At 46.3% G+C, this 23241-nt stretch overlaps 2 protein-coding genes across 8 annotated transcripts in view; one reads left to right on the top strand and one right to left on the bottom strand.

The window, feature by feature from the left end:
• Nucleotides 1–4: 4 nt before the first annotated feature.
• On the top strand, nt 5–16328 carry ptpn23a (protein tyrosine phosphatase, non-receptor type 23, a). The gene is made up of 24 exons (XM_046400065.1): nt 5–143; nt 1938–2012; nt 2969–3096; nt 3593–3669; nt 3880–3929; nt 4004–4135; nt 4214–4294; nt 4387–4518; nt 4626–4673; nt 4934–4990; nt 5100–5158; nt 5267–5346; nt 5930–6044; nt 6147–6212; nt 6635–6780; nt 6928–7245; nt 7615–7769; nt 7857–8188; nt 8509–11068; nt 11263–11447; nt 11565–11669; nt 12089–12227; nt 12424–12537; nt 12997–16328. Exons 1-24 carry the CDS (start codon nt 60–62, stop codon nt 13591–13593), a joined length of 5835 nt encoding a protein of 1944 aa, XP_046256021.1. The 5' UTR covers nt 5–59; the 3' UTR covers nt 13594–16328.
• The window catches only part of LOC124065046 (SREBF chaperone), a 28942-nt gene continuing 19421 nt past the window's right edge, over nt 13721–23241 (bottom strand). For 6 of the 7 annotated variants that reach the window (XM_046400070.1, XM_046400069.1, XM_046400071.1 and 3 more), the window contains exons 15-23: nt 22165–22366; nt 21563–21678; nt 20804–21350; nt 20404–20489; nt 19985–20067; nt 19373–19539; nt 18974–19054; nt 18446–18652; nt 14375–18270 (exon numbers count right to left, since the gene is read on the bottom strand). In XM_046400070.1, coding sequence (XP_046256026.1) covers nt 18025–18270; nt 18446–18652; nt 18974–19054; nt 19373–19539; nt 19985–20067; nt 20404–20489; nt 20804–21350; nt 21563–21678; nt 22165–22366 — 1735 coding nt within the window. In that variant the 3' untranslated portion in view covers nt 14375–18024. Of the gene's footprint in view, nt 14193–14374; nt 18271–18445; nt 18653–18973; nt 19055–19372; nt 19540–19984; nt 20068–20403; nt 20490–20803; nt 21351–21562; nt 21679–22164; nt 22367–23241 lie in introns of those variants that run through there. The other variant, XM_046400067.1, reaches the window with a different exon arrangement.

The raw sequence follows: 23241 nt of genomic DNA, 5'->3' as shown, positions 1-23241 counted from the left end.
AACTACCAGCGTGGTTTTGACACCGTAACGGCTGACAGTCTCCCGCTGAGTCGGCCGCGATGGAGGCGGTCCCCCGGATGCCGATGATCTGGCTGGATCTGAAGGAGGCTGGGGAGTTCCAGTTCAGCCCGTCCGTCAGGCAGGTGAGCTGGGTGGGGAATGGAGCAACAGGACTGAGGTCGAAAGTCAGCCAAGCAAGGATTATGGACGACTGGATAAACCCGTCGATAAGATAATGTCAGACAGTGTTCAGACTTAACCGCCGCTGTCTGTCCGGGAAGTCAGAATTTTCCAGAACGGGTAGCCTGCCAGCTAGCTAAGATCTGATTGTGGCAAATCCCCCTGACCACCGCCTTTTGTTTGCTAACGTTAGCCTCATGCTAGCTAATAATAAGCTAGCAGCTCAAGTCCAAGTTCCTAATTAGCCCTCAAGCAAACGACTCACTGCTCAGAAACAAACCACAGCGTGGAGTTACACACAGCTAAAACAACGAGCCTGGCTCCCAGGGCCCGGTCTGACTGAGCCGCCATGAAAACGATAAACAGTGATCTCATTGTCACATGCGGCACTACAACAGGTTCCTCTGACATTTAGGATCCCTGCCAAAGGAAAGAAAACCAACAGCCCGTCTAGTCAGCAAGCATCTGTGCTGCACATTTCATTTGTATGTTAATCTAGAGTTACAGGACCAGGAAAAAAGTAAATAAAAACAGTAAGTTGTAGCTGTCACACTACCTTTCCGACCTAAATTAGGTAGAAACTGCTGTTTAACAAGTTTTCTGTCGTCCAGTACATGAAAAATAGAATAAAAATGGACAGAACCGTATCAGCTGCTAAATGTAAATGTCAAAACTAACATCAGAAGTAACTAGTGTATTCAAGGAAGATAATTAACAAAAAGGACAAGGAGATGTGGTTGTTAGTCTGTCCTTGGAGGAAACATGCTTCTTATTGCACATTTTGTCATATAAAAGCTTTATTTTCATACATCTCTGACATAAAAACCTGATGTATGGCAGGGCACACGTAAGTGTGATATTAAAAGGGGTCCAGCATAACTACACATAAGGGCTCACTTTCAGGCACACTGATTTTTGTGATGTTTACAAGAAAGCAAATGCACATCATTCAGTCCAGTTCAACGTGTCTTGCGTTTTATTTACCCATCTTTATCTGGTAACCCGTTTTCCAGCACCTTCCTGATTCAGATAAAATCACAGACCTTTGCCCTCTGGGGTTGCTGTAATTCCTTTCGGTAATGCTGCTGTGAGACATTTTGCAGTGAACTTCCTACGCCAACACCTTCAGTCAAAAAGGGTATGAAAGTTGTTGTTTTCTGACTCCTAACCTCAATGTTAACCTCTAATATACTTAATACCAGTTTGTTCTGGACAGTGCTGGTATATTATTTAAAGCTGTCTCTAAATGGGTTATAATTTCACCTGTTTACCCAGGCCCATAGGCAGAATAGCACATAACTGGCTGGTTGAAGTCAGGACAGGTGCAGTCTGTTTTGTTGCTGTGTCATTGTGCGTTGGTCCAGAAGCCCTGTGACCATCCTACATCCATGATTTCATTAGAAACAGAAATACATGTCAAGCACCAGAACAAGAATGAGTAAGTCTGCAGTGTCATTCACCTCCTGACCCGACGTTAAGTGGCTTGCTGCTTATTCCATTGGCTCAAGGGGACTGGGAATGTCTTGGCAAAGCATGATGGGAGTTTAAACTCTTTGTTCTTGCTTAGGGTCAAAGATTAGTGCTTTCTAGTGGCCGCTGCAGTTTACACACAGTTGAAATGAATGTTATCCTTCTTCATGTAAAACGTGATTAAAGCCAAAGCCTTCAAAATGTGTAATTCCAGTCTGGAGGGTTTTTAAGGATTTTTAAAATACGTCATGTTGATCTGCTTGTTCTTTCTGTGTCTTGTCCTCTAGTTCATCTTGAAAAATTATGGAGAGAATCCTGACAACTACAATGAACAGCTGAAGAAACTGGAGACACTGCGGCAGGTACGTACTGCGAGGAACAAGTGCACAGTCACTTTCTGTCAGATCTCTGTGGCTCTGACCTGTCTGTCGTTATATGGCTTGTGTTTAAAGCTGTTGATGTGAGACGCATTCCTTCGTCTACCATCAGCTCCTGCTTAATTAGATGTGCTACCTCAGTATCTCCTGGTCCCAGGCTCAGTTCATCCCCTTATAGGACGAGATAAGATAATCTTTTATTAGTCCCACAGTGGAGAGATTTACAAAATGTGACGTGGCCTGTATGGGGACTACTAAAACTACTAAAAGTAAAATAAATAAATAAATAAATAAAACAATAGGATTGTTCAGAATTATTAAAATGTTTTTTGTACCTTCAGTGAAGTCAGGATGAGGAAAGTGATAATTAGATAGTTTATTTAAACTGAAACTCAGTACAGAAGGATCTCAACCTGTGACGAAATCGTGCAAAGTTTTATATTGGTGTGTATTCATGAGAAAACAAACTATACATGAAGTATACACAAACATACTATAATTATGGGCTTATTTGGAGTTGTTGGTTTCCAAGGGGCACAGACACGGGAGCTGTGTTTTCATCTCTTCAGTACTTCATGTTAATGATGTTAAATTGGCAAATTAAATGATGTAAAGGACTAAATATATTAATATGTTTACTGAGCCACACACAATTATTTGTCCTTTTTGGGGTGAAATCTCTCTGTCTCTGTTTTCAACTTCAACACCTTCCTGATGTGATTTCAGTCGGGATTCAAGTCCTAGTGATACCTAAAAATAAGCTCTTTGCGGCTGTCATCAAGAAAACAGTCCATTGCAGATGTTAAATGCTAAGACCTGAATTACAGCTGAGTTAGGTCACTGTGTGTGTGTGCAGAAGTGGTGACACTGTGGCTGTAGTGGTAATGAACTGATAGCTGATTGAACACACACCAAACAGAGTGCTTGTGTGTGTTTCACAGAGTGCTGTAAATGTGACGAGGGATTTCGAGGGATGCAGCACACTGAGGAAGTACTTTGGCCAGCTGCATTACCTCCAGAGCCGAGTACCCATGGGAACGGGCCAGGAGGCTGCTGTACCCATATCATGGTAATAACACGTGTACACGCATACACAGAGGAATACATGGAAGCAGTACAGAATACTTGCACGTGCTAATTTTAGTGTGACCCTCGCTGCAGTTTGCTCTGGATAAAACTGCCAGAATCCTGAAACAGAAACAAGAAAATTTTACAAAACAGTTTAAACTGATTTCAAATTTTGTTGATACTGTGTCAGAGCAGTTTGTAATTTATAGTTTTGTAGTAGCAGATTGGATTATATTCCTGTTTCCTCTCCTGCTGTCCAGAATGGGGTCAGACTGATACTCTAGGTTTATTTGCTGTTAAATATTGAAACTTTATTTTGTCCTTTTTTGATGCGAGTGAATCTTCTGCAGCAGCGTGTAGGATTTGTAAGATGGCTCATAGTGTCTCATGTTGCTGCTGTGTAATTTTTCAAATGGGTATCGCATAAGAAGTTAAACTGGTCACTCAACTCCCCTGTGTTTTGATTGTATGCTCTGTCATGCCCTGTTTGTGTGTAGGACTGAAATTTTCTCTGGGAAAACAGTCACCCACGATGACATCAGCTATGAGCAAGCCTGCATCCTCTACAATCTTGGTGAGTTAAGTCATGGAGTTGGTTCCAAGCAAAAACACAAAAAGCTGCTAAAATTCCATATTTCACCTAATTTACCCTTTTCCGATTATATTTTTGGTAGCATAGATTTCACAAGAGGTCAAAACTCGAGCAACACTTGTGGTTTGAAGAGTTAACAGTAAATTTGTTTTTGACAAGCAAAACTTCACTGACTTGTCTGTGACTCTGCAGGGGCCCTGCACTCCATGCTGGGAGCCATGGATAACAGGGTATCTGAGGAGGTAAGACACACACAGACACGCAGCATAAACATGCGCGCACACACAGGCCCACTGACTCTCTGCTCTTCGTCCAGGGGATGAAGGTGTCGTGCACACACTTCCAGTGCTCGGCGGGGGCTTTCTCCTACCTGAGAGACCATTTCAGCCACAACTTCAGTGTGGACATGAGCCACCAGATACTTAACCTCAACATCAACCTTATGCTGGTAGGTTACACACAGGCAAATACACACACACACACACACACACACAAAAAGTCTCATTAACCTGTGTGTGTCTCCCAGGGCCAGGCTCAGGAGTGTCTTCTGGAGAAGTCCATGTTGGACAACAGGAAGAGTTTTCTTGTTGCTCGCATCAGCGCTCAGGTTGACTTACCGGCATTAAATGTTAATTGCATTTAATGATAGCAATCAATAATTGAAATATGCGAGGTTAGTAACTGGCTGTGGTGCCGCAGGTGGTGGATTACTATAAAGAAGCCTGCAGGGCTCTGGAGAACTCGGAGACGGCATCAATGCTGGGAAAGATTCAGAAAGACTGGAAGAAACTGGTTCAGATGAAGATCTACTACTTTGCTGCGATTGCACATGTGAGTCTGCTCAAAAGGTTGAATGTGTGTGTGTGGAAATCTAATGTTTGTATGAGTGTGTCTGTGTGTTGGCGTTTTATTACTTGTTTTTTTTTTCCTCTTCACAGCTTCATATGGGAAAACAAGCTGAGGAGCAGCAGAAGTACGGCGAGCGGGTAGGACCAAATGTCACATCTAAGAAACTCTCAGGATGCTTTTTTGTGTGTTGGTTGCTGCATTGTTCCTAACGCAGCATATCATGATTAACAGTTCGCTTTTCTGCTCATTTTACTGTTGAAGTCAGAGCGAGCTGCTGTTCCTTGTGCCGAATGTTTTGAATACAAACATTTTCTTTCTTTTTTCTGTCCTGCTCCTGATTTCCTCTCCTCAGCATTTCTTTCTGTTGCTTATTCATTCAACGTTCTGTCTCCAACAGTTGGCGTACCTGCAGAGCTCCTTGGACAAGCTCAATGAAGCCATCAAACTGGCCAAGGTACACACATAATGAGATCATTTAAGTGTCCCTCTAACCCATTTGTGTGTGTGCGTTCTCAGTGTTTTAGAAAATTAAACCCTCCTTTGTTTTGTCTTGGTACAATCAGGGTCAACCTGACAGTGTGCAAGAAGCCTTGAGATTCACCATGGACATTATTGGGGGAAAGTAAGCGATATGTCTTTTTTAATGTAGTTTCACTGCTGTCTCTGACTTGAATCAAACCCCATCTTGACAATATTTGTGAAAATGTTGCGTTTCAACGCTCATATGCAGGTTTAACTCAGCCAAAAAGGACAATGACTTCATCTATCATGAGACGGTTCCGTCCCTGGAGACTCTGGCCTCAGTCAAAGGTAACAGGAAGAAGCTTCCGTATGTTCAGGTTCCTACACCGACTCAGTGCCTTCATTACTCTGTGCATGCAAAGCTGCATTTGAGTGATGTGAAGAGCTTCACCAAGTTAAAATTTTGGATTTTTACATGTTTCATGGGAGTAAAGTGAGTCTGGCACAGTTTATTATTTATGACTCCTGCTCATTTCTAATTACAGATGCTTTCTTGTAATTGAGGCGGCAGTTGATGCCAGCCTGGATTTGGTCCTTTTTGAGGCGTATTTGCCATAATGTTTGTTAAATTATTCCGTTTTTTATATATAGAATAGTGCTTTACCCCACCCCCCTTAAACCTATAATACAATAGCATTTTTATTTAAAAGAATGGCATACTTTTGCAGTATTTGTTGATTATTAGGCTTCCTCACATCCTGAATCTTTGAGGCACACACTGATTAAATTGGCTGCAGACTGTGTTATAAGCACAAACTGCAGAGATTGTAGCTGTTTATTTTAATCTCTCACCTTCTGTTGATACCCTGCACATAAGATTGAGCTTATGTGTTCCTGTGCCAGTAAATCCAGCTCCTCTGTGCCCTTCTAGGTGCCCCGCTGGTGAAAGCTCTTCCAGTTAATCCCACAGACCCCAGTGTTACTGGACCAGACCTGTTTGCCAAGTTGGTGCCAATGGCTGCCCACGAAGCCTCGTCGCTCTACAGGTAGGCTACCTGCGTTGGATTCTAAGTTCACATTAGAGGTTTGGAACAGAGTGCGATGACAGAGGTTCATTCGTGTCTGTGGTTACGTGTCTGTTTTTCCAGTGAGGAGAAGGCCAAGCTGCTCAGGGACGTCATGGCCAAGATTGAGAGCAAGAATGAAACTCTAGAGTGAGTATGTGAGAGTGTGTGTGTGTGCGTGCAAAAAATGAGCTTAAAGTATTTTCCCCTGAATTAGGCCAATAAAGTAACATCTGCTGACATGCTGTGTACGAGTGTGCAGAGTACAAATTCTGGGCAAACTGAAGTGATGATAATGTCAAAGGAATGTGATGATTGTTGTAAGCTGAATGAAGTCTCGTTTGTTTATGTGAAGGTCATTCAAACTAAGTCAAGATCCCAACATCCTCAGTTCTGTAAATGTCTGAAAATGAGACAATCGCTGGATATGTTGTTAAAAGGATCCACAGTTTCTAAGCTTTTTGGTACCTTTTATAGCCATTCCATCCTCTGAACTTCATACTGTTGCAGAAAAGGAATAGTGATGTGCTGAAAGGCCACTGTGAGCTGACTCGTCTCGTCTCTTCCTGCAGGCAGTTCATGGACTCTCTGGGCTTGGAGCCGGAGTCAGTGGACAACCTGGACATGTACAGCCACATCCCTCCAGTCCTGATGGAGAAGTGTGCTGCTCTCAGTGTCCGCCCAGACACCGTCAAGAACCTCATCCAGTCCATGCAGGGTCAGTGGCAACATACACGGAGCAGACAGACAGTAATCTAGACTCCAGTGGAAGAACTTAATCTGAGTCCTTTGCGTTTGTTAGTTTGTGGCACCTTGCTGTGTGCTTCTGTGTAAATAATTTCTATCACATTTCTCACCCCTGCAGGGCTGTCGGGTGTCTTCACTGACGTGGAGTCTTCACTGAAAGAGATCAGAGACGTGCTAGAGGCAGACGAGGTGGGCGAACGAGCCCTCCAGGAGGTGGGCGGTCCAGCTGCAGGCGAGGTGCATTCAGCCACGCAGGCCCAGGCTCTCAGCGAGATCCGCAGGGACTTGGAGAAATACATGGAGGCCCATGAGAAGGCCAGTTTCACCAACACAGAGCTCCACCGGGCCATGAACCTCCATATCAGCAATCTGCGTCTGCTGGGGGGACCACTGGAAAGCTTGAAAGAGGCGCTGCCGCGGCCCCAACTCAGCGAAGGTGAGTGCATGTGTGATGCCGCTGGTTTGTACACGTGTGTGTGACTCCAATATAAACATATTGGCCTAAAATAGAATCAACAGATGTGTTTGCTCCATGAAAGTTTGACAGGTTTTGTTTATTTTCATCAGTGTACAGTGATTTCTGAATCAGTATTTTCATGATCGATTAATCTGCTGATGTCTTCATAAGTCGATGAATTATGTTTCATAAATATTTTCGGTTGACCATCACATGAGAGAAACACAAATTAGAAGTTAATTTAGGGAACATCAATAAATAAAAACGTCAGATGCATCAGTCGTGCTGAATCTTAAATGTTAATATGAACAGTGCATGTAACCTGTATGTCTGTATGTACGTTTGCAGATGAAGTGGCAGGCCTGCAGTGCATGAAGCGAATCCTAGGAAAAGTGCAGGAAATGAGGGAACAGAGAAACTCTTTGGAGAAACAGCTCCGTGACCTAATTCAGCAGGATGACATCACCTCCACCCTTGTCACCACAGAGAGGGCAGACATGAAGGTTTGCGTTAGCATGGGCCATATAAATGTCTGTAGCTTTTTTAAAAGCAGTAAATGAGAGACCTCTAACTAATTCCTGTCCTTCCAGCGCATATTTGAGGAACAGCTGAAGAAGTATGAGCAGGTGAAGGTGTACATTGACCAGAACCTGGCAGCTCAGGAGAACATCCTGAAGGCCCTGACGGAGGCCAACGTCCAGTACGCCTTGGTTCGTAAGAGCCTGAGCCAGACTGAGCAGCAGTGGAACAGCACTGTGCAGGGACTCGTGGGCTCGTACGAAGCCTACGAGGACCTGATAAAGAAGTCACAGGAGGGGAAGGAGTTCTACGATGACCTGGAAGCCAAAGCATCACGCCTGCTGGAGAGAGCGAAGACCCTGTGTCAGACAAGGGCAGAGGAGAGAAAGCCCGTCCTGGAAAAGTAAGGCAGACATTTAGTAACGCAGAAGTTTTAATACCATGAGGAAGACTTTTGAAAGTTTTGAAATGTGAAATATAAGAAACCTGTATTTTGGGCTACAATGGATGACTGTTGCTTTGGCTCTTATAGATGGACATACATTTTTTTATGACATTGGATTGTCGCAAAGTCAAAATGTCAAAATACATATTTTTGAATTAGATGACCTTCAGATAGATGAAGCAGTTGATGAAGCACAAGAGACATTTTTTTTACTTCTGGTTTTATTTAAATCCCTGATTATCATGTTGAACTCCTGCTCTCCTTTGTCTTTTCCTCAGAGAGACCCAGAAGAAAGCTCCAGCACGGCCCACAGCAGCTAAGCCCTCTTTGAAGCCAAAGGCATCGGATGTTGACCCTGCTTGCTCTAGCCTGGAGGACCCAGAATTGGCCCAGCTTAGTGCAGCCATCCTGGCCTTGGGGGGTGACCTACCTGAGGAACTCCGTAGCCTCCCCCCTGACATTCCTTCGTTCCCCTCCACTGCAGCTCGTTTGCCTGGTCCTGAAGCCTTCATCCCCCCTAATGCTAATCTGGGCGGCAGCAGCTCTCTGCCTTGGCCTGCCGCTTCAGCTGCTGGTCTTCCTCGCTTCCCTGCCAACCTGCCTCCTCCAGAGCTCCTAGCACGAATAGCTCAGTTTCCTACATCTGGGGCTTTAGCATCACAGGGAGCACTGCCACGGGGACCCCTCCCTCAGATGACTCCACAGATGCCTCCACAGTTACCAACACAAGCAGGTTATCGACCACCCCCTCCTCATGCCCCCCAACCTGGACCCGTTGCCCCTGCCGCAGTCCGGCCATCAACCACGACTGTGGATAGCATCCAGGCCCCTATTCCGAGCTACGCCCCTACACCACACCACCCTGTCCTGCCTGCATCCTCAGCTGGCTACAGTGTACCCCCAGAGATGGGAGCCTACCCCCACTTCATGCCCCAGTCAGGGATGCCCATTCACGGTCCAGCCCAAACTCCAACACCCCAACCACAGCAGCAGAAGCAGCCACAGTCGCAGCAGTACCCTCAGACAATTGGGCAGCCACTGCCTCAAGGATATCAGCCTGGACCGAGGTCTATTCCTGGCCCCCATCGTCCTCTCCAGGCCCAGCAAGGCTACCCACATGGATATATGACCCACCAGCCTGGTGTTCCTCCCCACTACCAGCAGGCATTCCCAGGTCAGCTGCAGCCCCATCAGCAAAATGGCTATCAGCCCCGTCCTCAGATACCCCAAGGCTACCAGATTCCACAGGGTTATGTACCCCAGCAGCACCCTCAGATGATGCCAGGCTCCATGCCAAGGCCACCTCAGGGCCAGATGCCACCTCAAACCGCACATCCGCAAATACCCCCATCCTCTCAGGCAGCACCTCCTGCGTCTCAGCCATACCTGCCGCATCCCAACCAACAGATGCCCCCTCGACTCCCACACCAACACATGTTGCCCCAGCAGCAACAAATCTCAGTGCCTCCTAACGCACAGCAGATTCCACCCCATCCACACATGCAGATACCAGGTGGCCCCAGAGCACAAATGCCCCCAACAAGTCAGCCAATGCCTCCAGTCTCACAGAACTACATGCCTCCAACTAGCCAGCCAATTCACCCAACCCTGCACCCACAGATGCCTCCTGCCTCACAACCTCATATGGTCCCCGGTCCTCAGGTCCACCTGCCAAGGGGCCCTATGCCGCAGATGCCCTCCAGTACACTACCTTCACAACATCACTCTCACCCCGGACAGCCTCCTATACCAAACATGTCCCAGCAGCCCATGCAGATGCCCAGCCAAGCCCAGGCTCAGCCGCCTCATTCCGGTGCAGTGTGCTACCCTGGAGGTGCTCCAGTGATGCCTCAGCAGCCCCTGGCACCACAGCCTGCAGCTCCCCAGCAACCTCAGGCTCCTCTTCCAATGACCCATCCACCCTCTACTATGTACGCTGCAGCACCAGGAGCTAATGTGCCTCCAAGTGCCCCACAACAACCCACTGCCATGGGTCCACATGGTCCACATGTCCCCCCTGTTCATCACATGACCCAGTCATCCCCTGGAGGTCCTTCAGTGGCTCAGCCACCCAACACTGTCCCTCCTTCACCTTCACCTTCACCGTCCCCATCTCCCTCTCCAGGTCCTTCCTCTTTAGGTCTGAACCCTCAGCAGAGACCCACACCAACTCCCACCCCTGGAGGCACAGCTACTCCCACTCTTCCCTCTCCCTCTACTGTTTCTCCCTCCACATCGCTGTTTCAGCGGCAGAACTCAAGCACAGATGACCTACTCTCTTCGAGCCCCGAGAGCCAACCTGGAGGAACCAAGGCCCCCACCAATGTCCTCCAACCCACCAAAGCAGACCCCCAGGATGGGGAGCGTCGAAAGAAGAGCTCCCAGGGAGTTCTCCTGATCCAGGGCGACCCATACCAAGCTCCAGAGCGCGTTGCCCGTCTTCATGGTGAACTGGAACGTTATAAAGCCCAGGTAGATTCCCTGGAGCACCCGTCAGAGAACGAGGGTGGCTTGTCAGTGCTAGATGCCCGTTGGAAAGAGCTACAGGACCAGCAGGAGAAGGACGCTCGCCAACTCTCCATTGCTATTGCTCGCTGCTATACCATGAAGAATCGTCACCAGGATGTCATGCCCTACGACCTCAACCGTGTGGTGCTTCAGTCTGGCAAAGACGACTACATCAATGCCAGCTATGTAGAAGACTTGTCACCATACTGCCCACGCCTTATTGCCACTCAGGCTCCACTCACTGGCACAGCAGCAGACTTCTGGCTGATGGTGTATGAGCAGAAGGTGTCACTGATAGTCATGCTGGTTTCAGAGCAGGAGCTGGAAAAGGTACAAAGTTTTACTTTTCACTGTGACTGATACAGAAACAAATAGCTAGAATTGCAGAAACATTTTGTTACGTTGAGATGAACATAAATAATCAGCTAACTTTCTATAGGTACACACTCTAGATGTCATTTCTTTAGTTATTCTGATGTTGCCGTCTGTTGTGTTACAAACATTGTCTTCTCAATATCTCTCAGGGAAAGGTTGTGCGCTACTTCCCAACAGAGCGCGGTCAGCAGCTCTCTCAGGGACCAATCACGCTTGGCCTAACCACGCAGAAGACAACACCGACACATGTAGAGCGCATGATCAGCCTGCAGTACCGCGACCAAAGCCTGAAGCGCACTGTCGTCCATCTTCAGTTCACTTCCTGGCCGGAGCTGTGAGTCATGTGAATACACGACTCTGATCATGCGTTGTTGGGATTTATTTATCTCAATTTAGTCAGTCAAGTGCATTTTGGTGTGACGAGTCTTCGTTTCTTCTAATTTGCCATCAGGGGTCTTCCTGACAGCAAGAGCAACCTGTTGCGGTTCATCCAGGAGGTCCATGGACACTACCTTCACCAGAGGCCCTTACACACACCTGTCGTGGTGCACTGCAGGTGAGTGTCGAAATATCTGAGACGATGCCTACTTTCAAAGCAGTTGTTTGGTTCATTCTGCAAGCTGTCCTGTCTTTATGAGGGATTTGTGCTGAGTCCTGTTTCACAAAGAAGTCATTTGAGAGCACTGTTTTGTTCCTGAGTGTTCCATAGATGGTCAAATGAGCCCTTAATCCGTTACAGGGTCAAAAGTATTGTGACGCTCCCTAAGAAAACCTGTTTAGGGTCATAAAGAGCCCCCTGCAAAGGGGTTAATAGTTTACAAGTGAAATAAAAATGTGTCATCTGTAATGAGGTTTTTTGTTTTTTTTTTAATGATAAAACGGTCATGGTTTGAATTTAAAAACAGATTCTTTCACAAAGTTGGATGTGTTACAAAAATCGTTGAAGACTAACTTGTCCACATGCGTCTGTCTCAGCTCGGGTGTGGGACGCACCGGCGCCTTCTGTCTACTGTATGCTGCACTGCAGGAGCTGGAGGCAGGAAACGGGATCCCAGACCTCCCACTGCTGGTGAAGAAGATGAGACAACAGAGGAAGAACATGCTGCAGGAGAAGGTAAGACACACTGCCACCTGAAGCCATTACATTTGATTTAAGTCTGTGTTTGGAAGCTGCACTTGGCAGCTAATGCATTACATTACAAATACAATTCATCATGAGTCGAGCCCGGTGCTGCGGATCGTGTAATCATTAAACCACAAATGTACAAAGCTTCATACTCAGTATTTTTCTGCTTTTTGTGCATCCCCAGCTCCACCTGAAGTTCTGCTATGAGGCTGTGTTGAAGCATGCTGAGCAGGTCCTTCAGCGACACGGCATCACTACTGCCACCTACAGCAAGAACACCAACTCTGCAGCCGCAAAGGTTTGACGCTCACAAATTCCAAAACTCTGTTCAGGTGCATTAGATGTTAAATTTTTAAACTGGCTTCGGGATTCATCAGCCTCGGTGTCCAGTAGATGTGATCTGTGTGCTTTCAGTACGTAGCTTTGGAACCTCTGTGTCCCATAAGCCACTGGGACATCTGAATATTTAGTGTTTTAGTTTTTACATTAAAATGTCTGCCGTCAGAAAGAAGTCGAGTAGAATCCCTGTTCCTCTAGTGTAGTGCCCGTTGGCGCCAGTGTTTTAAGTCATTTACATTTGAATTTTAATGTTACTTTTGCTTCACATTTTGCACACGTAAAGGAATTCCTCGAGTTCTGCTCAGACGAGGTACTCTTTGTGCTTTCAGTAGAGCTGTCACAGCGTCAGCAGAGGTGCTTCATTTTCTCTCGGTCTCTCTTTTTGTTCCTGAACATTCTTCTGTTTTCTTCTCTGCAGCCTTACTCGAGACAGGAGTCCCAGCAGGATATTGTCCTTGGCGGTGACCTGCCTATCAGCTCCATCCAAGCCACCATCGCCAAGCTCAGCATCCGGCCGCCCAGCGCCACGGATCCAGCCATGGAGGCTTCTTTTGGCCTGGAGGAGCAAGTCGGTGCTATCTTACCTGACCTTGACTCGCTGGGTGACATCCAAGTGCTCCACTACCCCTGTCCCCCCACAGATCCCCTGCCCCCTTCCTCTTTCAGCCCACCTCTCACCTCCCCATCCGACTCTGTGCTACCACCACCCAACGGCCTGGATGCTGTCTCCCCCTGCACGCCACCAGTGGCCAACCATCAGGCGGTCCCAGAGGTGGCGCCCAGCGTCAGCCCGCCTCCTGCCTCCTCTGCTCCGGCTCCTTCATCCCTGGAGCTGCTGGCCACGCTAACGCCCGAGGCCTTCTCCATGGAGGGAGGGGGTAAGGGGAAGCAGCGTGTGACCAAGCAGAGCTTCCTGCAGCCAGCGGACGGTCAGGGTCTCCACGGGACCCGAGGGGAGGAAGGTGACGACCCACTTAGTAGCTTGGACCCCCTCTGGAGCCTCAACAAGCACTGAAATGAGTCCACAGATCGCCGTCTCTATTTCACTTTACCACCAGGTGTCAGCAAAGGCCTGTAGCGCTTTCTTTTATTAACTCTTTCTCTTTTAAGAAGAGATAAAACTGAATCCTGAGTATGAGACATTTTAGCGGTGTTGATTACCAAGACGTGCCTACTGGCAGACGGTTTTGAAGTTAGCATGGTTTAGGGATGTGAGATAACTTAAGACAAACACACTTGCTTCTCTTTCCATCACTGGTGGCTTGTGGGACCAGATCACTATGCACCCGTCTGTACTCCTTTAACTCCTTCTCTCACTCTTTGCCGCTTACCTTTCTTTGTCTTTGATGGAGGGATGTCCTGCACTTTCAGCATCGGATCTGGACTCCCCCAGAAATTCCCAGCATGCACTCCACTTTCAAAGCCCACCCTTCACAAGAGCTTGTCAAGGCATCTGCAGAGTGTGATGGTGTTTGGCTGCTCCCTTCTGCGCTGCTCTGAGATCACATTAATGACTGGAACAATCGATGCATGGACTTGCAGGCCAGAGGAGCTGGGTGGAGGTATTTTCAGGCTCCAATCCCCTCCCCTCAACTCAATCAGTGCTCAGTTGTCCTGTTAACACAGAGCAGCATACAAATCAGCACATCTTAACAAGTTGGTTAATGTTTTTTCCTTCATCTGTCACACTGTAAATATCTTAAATAAAATTAGACTATTGAAAAAATCCTTCTGGAAACTAATCACTAATCATTCATTATTGTAAAAATATCAAATAAATCCAATAGGCAGACAACTTTTGTGGTATCAAAGCCTCTTTATTTGAAAATTAGTAAAAAGTTTTGCGCATTACAAAATAGTAAATAAGTTACCTCCACTACTACAGCCTGTGTAGATTGTAGCCAGCCAATGAAGGGAGGAGGCTAAATGGGGGGAAGGAGGAGACTTGGGGATTTTCAGACTAAACTGTTACAGAATTTTGTTTCTTCTCCCACAGCTCTGATTTTCACCTCAGCTGTCTCAACAGTGGAAAACTGAAAGATACAGAATCTGATTTCTACTTGTTTAGTCAGCCGGTGGGAGATCAGGTGGACCACAAAGCAGGAAATAGAGTTCTGCAGTTACTGTGAGAATCAACCTTTCTCTGCTTTAACTACTCAAAGGATGTCATGGCTGCATCCACAAACCTGATATGATACACAGAAAGCCAGATGAAAAGGTGTGTTGGAAGCTCAGAAGCAACAACAAGCACGGTTTACTGAAATAAATCAGGCAGAACCGCATTTGTTCTGTTGGATACAGATAGTCACAAGTCCCCGTGAAACACAACATTCAGGAGAAGCTAAGATTCAAGTGAAATTGCCACACCAACCCTCCGTCCTTAAAGGAACAAGTTCGACATTTTGGGACATTTTATTCACTTTCTGGTGGAGAATTAGACAAGAGAAGATCAGTACCACTCTAATAACGGTCAGTTATAAATATAAGGCTACAGCCAGCAGCAGGTTAGCTTAGCTAGCTTAACAACTGCTATTCACTCCAGTGATTTTACAGGAATATCAAACGGCTCCGAATTTTCGCACCTTTTCTGCCTCGATGCCACGGTGCACGTTTAAGGACACTGGGGCATAAATAAGTAGAAGATATCTGTGTGTCAGCACCTGTTTGTTACTGCACATGTGCAATGTTATGTAATGTTTAACTTAATGCAGGGAATAATGAGCCAATGGAAGAATGTCATGGAACCGATTCTGTTACCATCAAGCACAGCCACGCTAGCTGCTAATCCATTTCCAGCCTTTATGATGACTGACTGCTAGCTGGAAATTAACTGTTAAGATTAAGATTAAATTGAGTGCTAACTCATATGTAACCTTCCATCAGAAACAACATCAAACCAATCTCCCAAAATCTCCAACTTTAAATCAAATTCACATTGCTAGAAAACAGAAGTAAACAAAACAAAGAAAAACAACCCTAGCTACACATTTTCCCATTTCTAAAAAGCTTTTTCACTACCATTTACAACAGAAAACACAAAGCTAATAAATTAACAGGTTACAATGCCAAGGAGGTCACAGGTCTGGTTTCTGTGGGTCAATTCAATGCAAATAATAACTCAACATGAGCAGCTGTCCAAACCATTTTCAGCAGAACAGGAAACACTTGGTCGCCGCATCCCAGTGACACCAGACCTGCGACCTCGACACATCTGCAGTGTGCATGTTAACTAGTGCCGCAGCTGTGAACTCACTTTAGTTAGGTCCACACTTCCTTTATGTGAGCTAATGTTCGCCAAAGTGCCTAATGTGTGTGAGCGTGCGCGTCAGAGAGGGTTAGTAGTGCAGAGAATTAACGATGCGATACCGTAAGGGATTCAGTCGCCGGTTTTTAACAGATTTGTTCGTCACACCTTCTTCTGGGACAACATTCAGTAGACGGCAGATGATTGGTGTCTTAGTCTTAAACCTGCAGGACTACATTCAGCAGGTGTCCACAGTAAAGGGGTGAAGTTCAGGCACTGACTAGCAGGTGAAGCCAAACGACTTTCCTTATTTTTTATGAGTGACTTGAATGTTGTGGAATAAAACAGGACGTACTAAAGTGTTAAAAGGTAAGTAGACGAGCTGTAAGGGAATTTAACAGAGACTGCGTGTTGGTAATTAATCATTCTTACTTCACTGAACCAGTCCTACATCTGATTGTGACAGTAACATTAGCACATCAACAGTAAGAGTGGATTCTGATAAATAAAAAAAAAGAATTAATAGCTTGATGAGTAAATTAGATAAATATTTGTATTGGTTGTTCAGCCTCAGTGGGCAGAGCCAAGGAATCATTTCATCCAACAAACTCAATTCCAGTCATACATAATGTGAAGTGCGTGGAAAAGTTTTAGTCCTGATATAAAGATTTATCAACAAAGTAACAGTGAATTAAAAAATGACTGCAGGAGCCCAGAAAGAGCATGTAAGTTGTTGGCTAAACAAGAGCATCTGTGCGTATTATTAGCTTGTAGCATAAAACTGAGCCAAAACAACTGTTTAGGTAGTTTGGAGTCTCTAAAGGAGTCTATTTCTTCACATTTTCACTGATGGCTGCAGAAAAAGGCAGACAGGTTTTCAGCCAAATCCACTCAGGTTTGCATCTCCAACATGTAAATGATAGCGAGGGGTCTCATGTTGGATGCACTTCACTCTGTTTTGATATTGTCAGTGGCCAAAATGAAAATCCTAGACTGGAAATTTAAGTTGGACCAGTTACAGTGATATAAAAAAATCTCTACGGGGCACCATTTACAAAAAGAAAGAAAAAATGGACATGTCATCAGCATTCTCATTCAAAATTCAAGCAGTTTGGAAAATGGAGGTAGCCCAACAAACGTGCAGCAAACGGGGGCCCTCGCTCGGCATCAGTAACCCCAGATCAGGATCAGAGGGGTAAAAAAGGAGGAACCTTCTCTCTTTCAGCCCCCAACTGCCAACAAACACCCCAATGATTCCAGTTCAACGTTAAAACAAATCGTGACATAACAGATTCCCCAACCCTGCCAAACAAATAATTACCACCTTATTTTTTTGTTATTATTTCCACATTATTATATTCTTGTTTAAGAGCTGGGATTAGCCATTCATAAACAAAGTGTTATTCAAAAATGTATCGCTAATAAATAACAGATTTATACATATAAAAAAAGCCCCCTCTGGAGGTTTACTTTATACAATAATCATCAGTTCTCCCTCACACACATACACACACACACACACACTTCACATATAACCGAATTTTTGTTCTCAGCAGTGTTTTGCCCTAAAAAGGCCTAAATCCATTCATTCGGTCCCAAACACACACACTTATGTCGAACTGCGCAGCTCATCCCAACCGGCTGTAGAGCCGTCGGGCTCGCCGTGGCTGCACTTCGCTCGTCAGGCAAACGAGGCAGCAGGAATATTAAAAAATAAGGAGATAGTTTCATCTTCCTCTCTGGACGGGTGGGTCACAGTGAAAGCCCCACCCGTGTCAGCAGCATAGAGGGCAGAGCCACAAAACAAACACACACGCGCAAAAACAAAGCACAAACCGGTGACTGGTGGATCTCCTTCAAGTGAGAAACATCCAGCTTTTCTTGAACCTCACGACCCTCAAAACACGAGGGTAACAAGGGTCTGCCACCCCCCTCAGATCAAATGCAGCAGGTTGCACAATCAGTCCCCAGCTTTTGTTTTTCCTCATTACATCCAGTCCTGTACTTAAAGAAAAATAGAGAGCCTTGTATCCACATGGAAGCCAGTCTTATGATCGTGCCTCCTTTGGGTGTCAGAAACAACAAAAGAAGCAAAAAACCAGTGAGAGTCAAAACGATTCAGAGGAAACGTTCTGAGTGCACTTTTTCTTCCTCGATGAGTATTCCCACCGGTATTGACTGCTGCGTCCGACCACCCGTCCCTCAGTCTAGTTTCTCCAGCACAGAGGGCACGTAGACCAGGCTGAGCTCGCTGCCGAAGTCGCAGACGATGGCGGCGTTGTCGAGCACCAGCAGCTGCCTGACGCCCTGTCCGTCGCTGCTCTGGCCCAGATAGACTGTCTGCAGCAGGTCTCCAAAGTTCAGGTCCCAGAAGGAGACGCAGCCCTGGCCCCCCGTCACCAGGAGAGACTCAGAGATCACTCCCAGACTGGCACCACAACCCACCTCCTGGTGAGGAGAGAGCGACACAAGGTTATTTTGATTTAATATGTTTTCTCCATCAAACAGTACAGAGCTCAAAGATAATAAATTTGTACTGATGAAACAGAGCAACGCTGGTTTGTGACCGTGGCTGATGCTTGCCGCTGACTGGTGCATTTTATAACCAGAGCCACATCTGTACCTGCTGTATGGAGTAGAGCTTGATCCCGGTGCTGCGGTCCCAGATGCAGATGAGGTCATCCAGTCCCGAGCTGATGACACAAGAGGTGGTGCAGACCAGCGAGGTGACGTCGCCTCGGTGACCGTAAACATGGCTGACGCGGCTACCTGTCAGGACGTCCCACAGGCAGATGGCGCCGTCCTGCCCGCCGCTCGCCAGAACCATCGTCTGAGGAGATGCAAAAACGTGTTCACAGGAAGCGTTTGGCTTTTCAGATTAAAGCTAAGTTTTTGCTAATGCAAAATCCCCACATGTAAATGTTCTTAAAATCAATTCAACCCGTGTCATGTGACCAATAACTACGAGCACAGACTAAGTGAACCATTTGTGATTCCAGTTTCAACCACATACTGTGCATGTACCACGCAGGGACATCCTTCATAATGGCCTTTCACAAAATAACCACAGAAAGTCCAGACAGAGCTGGAAGAACAGTGTGGATTTTTTAATGTGACGTGAAATGATAACAGGAGAAGGAATATGACTGACCTGGTCTATGTAGATGGCTGTGATCCCTCCAGAGTGACCCTGCAGGGTGAAGAGGCAACACGAGTCCTCCAGACGATAAATCTGACAAATAAACAACAGTTTGTGAGGACTGAACAGGAACATGAATAAAACTGTTTGTCGAGCTTCATCTTACGTCTGTACTTCTCACAACATACGCAAGTGTATGAAATCTGGATTCTCACACCAATAAATCAGTAAAAGTTTTCTGAATGCTTTCCATGCTGCTGAGTTCAAAAACACTCTGTCAAAGCCTCGCAGCTCCGACTCTTCACAGCTTTACTATTCGTTGTATTTCTCCATCTGGTGTGAAGCTCTGATGGTAAAGACTGTGCTAAAACATCAGACAGAAGCCCGACACGTTCGAATTCTGCGTCTTACCCGGACAGTGTGGTCCTGGCTACCGGTGACGACCCTGCCGGCGGCCGCTCGCAGCACCGTGATTGGCTTCTGGTGGGCGCACTGTACGGAGCGCGTGAGCTGGCAGCTGATCACATCCTCGCTGCTGTAACAGGGAGAGGTAGGCATGCTGCCGCGCCCAGGGGCACCTGGTGGAGGAGGAGGAGGAGGAGGCCGTAGTTCACCGTGTAAATGTCTAAATGTATCTGTATCTAATAAATGTCATCTGGGTTTATATTAGGGCTGCAACAGTAATGTTTTTGGAATCAGTCGTTTGATCTGCTTCAAATCAAAAAACTCTCAAAAGATTTTATCCTCAATTTCTGGGCTTGTTTTTGAACAATAGTTTCCCACCGAGAGGTAATGCAGAAAACAACTCTCACTATATTACATATAGAGTCATAAATCAAGTGATGTCAAGTGACATCAAATAACAGAAAACAAATGAATAAGGTTGTCATTCTTTTTCATTTCTGTTGATTTTCTTCACAATTAACCCAATTAAGACCATGCAGCTCGTTCAAGAGGTCTAAGAATGCATATACATAAACAAACATTGTGACACAGATGTAATGATGGACACCGGAGGCTCACCTCTGTACTGCAGCAGACACAGAGGTTTGTTGATCTCAACGGTGAAGAAATCTAATGACCCGTTGAGCCGAGCCGCTACGATTCTGAGGAGGAAGAGGAAAGAGACAGAGACTCGGGATATGTTCGTGTCTAATTTAACACCACAACATTTTCCAGTGTAAAATGAGAAGAGTTTGTATCCACTGACATGGATTCATGTTACACACTGTCGTGAAGTTTGAAAAATTCCACATAAATCTCGTGTTAAAATGACAATGGATGGCTTTTAGTATGCAGCAATGCAAGTGTGGATGCACAGCGAGTGCAACACAAACAGGTATGAACCTACATGAGCTTAAACAAAACCTGAAACACATGAAACCAAAAATCAAATATGAGTCCCATCCCAGTGAGAGCACTGTGTTTCCCTGTGTGTCAACCTGTTGTTGAGGAAGGCCAGAGCTGTGATCCCAGAAACCCCGTCTTCATTACTGCAGCGTAACGACCCTTCGACCGCATCCCACAGCTGCAACCAAGCACAACTTAAATTCACTTTGCACGTTTATCATACTGTGTATGCAGCATTGTATTGTCTTTAGCTGACGTTTCATGCAGAATGAGAGGAGTTAATGGTTCAGTATCTCTCTGAAAGCCAAAACCCTTTTCAGCCTCTGACTGAATAATGTGTGAATCTTTTAATTTACAAAACAAACGAGCAAACAAAACATTAGGCCCTCATTGCACTCATACAGCATTTACCCATTTTCCCTTATGCAAAAACAGATAAGGTATGTGAACACAAACAGCATCTTCTCTGAGTTCAGTTATTATTTTACACACCTCCAGTTTGCCGCTGCTCCTCCCAGCAGCTATCAGGTTTCCTCTCAGCTCCATGGCCCACACAGAACTTTCCCAGTCTGCTGTCGCCTGCGTCCCCACTGTGCAGGCTCTCTCTTGGGCTAAGAATGCAGCTGTGTCCCCTAAGCTGGGTCTCCTCTGGAGATGAGCTCCTGAGGGCGGTGAGGAGGAGGCTGAGGAAGGTGAGGGGTAGGTGGAGGGTGAAGGGGGCTCGTGCTCCATGTAGGCACGCTCCACCAGACCTCCGAAGTCGAAGCCTCCCCTGGGTGGGGTGGAGAGGTGGGAAGGGGGCTGGGAGGTGAAATTGGTGTCGATGAGCGGGGTTAGATCGGGCTGGTCGGTGAACAGGGTCGGCCGGGCGGGAGCAGCGCGCCGTCTCAGAGGGTAGCCCTCCTCCTCGGACAGGCCGTCACCAGCAACGCAGGCACCACCAGCTTCAGAGCCTAAACACTCCGACTCTGCCGCTCCGCTCATGCTGTCCCAGCCATCGCGCTGCTCCCAGCAGCCACTGCTGCTGCTCCGTCTGAGCCTGAGGAGGAAACATTGGATGATACTGAGGGTCACTGAGAGACAATCTGGCCTGCCTGATATCAGTGCTGGAAGTCACTGCATTGCTGCACCATTTCATCATCACAGTTTGGTCACTTGAGGGCCACGAGATTGTTTTTCAAATAAAAAATTAAATTAGTCGTTTTGAAACAAATTAAAAAAAATAACATAATGCTAAGTATCAGATCTCACCCGTGATTTGGGATGACGGTCAAACAGTCACCAGTCTGGGCGTCCCAAACCCGAATCTGTCCTGCCAGGCAACAGCTAGCCAGCAGCATCCCGTCGCTGGCCAAACACTCGATGTCCTGCAAGGCACGAAGGCCAGGAGTGAGTTTTGACTGCTTTTATTCATTAAAAAGTGATGTGCCAAAAAATACCAGTGCATGATGTGATTCTTTTTTTTTTCTTTTGTTTTTGCTGTGCCTCTGTATTTGTAAGCTGATCACTAAGTCTGCATAAAGAGCTGCTTGTCCTTCCATTTTTCTTTTCTTTTTTTTTTTTTCTAATTAGCCATTAACAGTCCTGTTTGGACACAATAAAAAATGTGATGAAGTGTCCATTTTCAAAGACGTCTATGAAAGTTTATGGATGCGTAAACGCAATGATTCACAGTACGAATGGGGCTAAAGAGAATTTGAGTCTTCAGTTTTCACAATTCTATTCCGTGCCTCTAATCAGCCCACGTGTCCACTAAATGTTGTAGGTTGATAAACTGCTGTGAACAAGCCAGTTTGATCGGTCCAATACTTCATTCAGACATCTACGCGTCTTCTTTGTTAGTCCATTCTCACCATACTATGGCCCCTCAGCAGCAGAGGTGAGATCTCGCTGACGGGAGGTGAGTAGCCGTAATCGTCGCAGGGCAGGTCTCCTCGGCGTCGGCGCCCGTGAGCGACGCCATTCTGGCCATAGTTACGTGGGCAGAGAACCCGGTAGAGACAGAAGAGCAGCAAAACCAGCAGGACGCCTGCTGCCAAGCCCAGAGCTGCCACCCTGGGTGAGGTAAGGACACAGGAGGAGTCAAATTAAAAAAAAGTTTTTTTTCTCGCAATCAAATAAAAACAATCCTCGCTCCTCGCTCCCCCCCCCCCCAAAGCAGAGCATGACACAGCAAATCCGCCAGCTCTACCGTTAGTTGAGGAATGTGGCATGACGGTGATGATGAAATCTGCCAGAGGAGTGTGACCTACTCCGTCTGAAACAACCTTTCAAACTCCTACTTTTATTAGACATCTGAGCATGCAGGAAATGAGGGGAAGGAGAGATACAAGGTAACATTAAGCAGAGATTTGTTCCAAGTTCAATAAAAAACAGCCATAGCAGTAACGGGGTATGGCTGTTTGATATGACTGATAATTGTCAGCTTAATGGTTTTAAACAGCGTGACCAAACCTGACAACCGATTTGTCAGGTAGAAGACGACTCCACAGGTCTTAATGTTCTTTCATGATTGTCCGAGAGCTTCTGGGAAAAAGACCTGCCTGAACAACTCATTGCTTCACAGTTGTTCTTTGTGGCATACAAAGATGTTTTCTGCTGATTAAAAAATAATCTTCCTGTGTTGCAACCTGCACTGAATTCAGTTGTAACAGCATGTTCAACTTTATCACACTGGCCTTCTCTCTCTCTCTCTCTCTCAGGGTCATCTAAACAGGCTATAAAACTCAGCTGCCACTTCCCAGCCGTGAAGGTCACGACACTGACCTAACTTCAGCTGATAGCCCTCGTATCTTCTGGTCAAAGATGAAACGAAGAACTCAGCCTTCCCCTCAGCACACACAGTACCTTACACAACACAGCACAGTGAAAGTTACACCTCAGAGTCTGAGGATGGATAATAAAAACCTGGCAAGAAACTGCCCCGATGA

The sequence above is a fragment of the Scatophagus argus genome, chromosome 9, assembly GCF_020382885.2.
Source record: "Scatophagus argus isolate fScaArg1 chromosome 9, fScaArg1.pri, whole genome shotgun sequence".
NCBI lineage: Eukaryota > Metazoa > Chordata > Actinopteri > Scatophagidae > Scatophagus > Scatophagus argus.
Note: the sequence above shows the minus strand (reverse complement) of the source record. Positions and strands in the feature narration are given on the sequence as shown.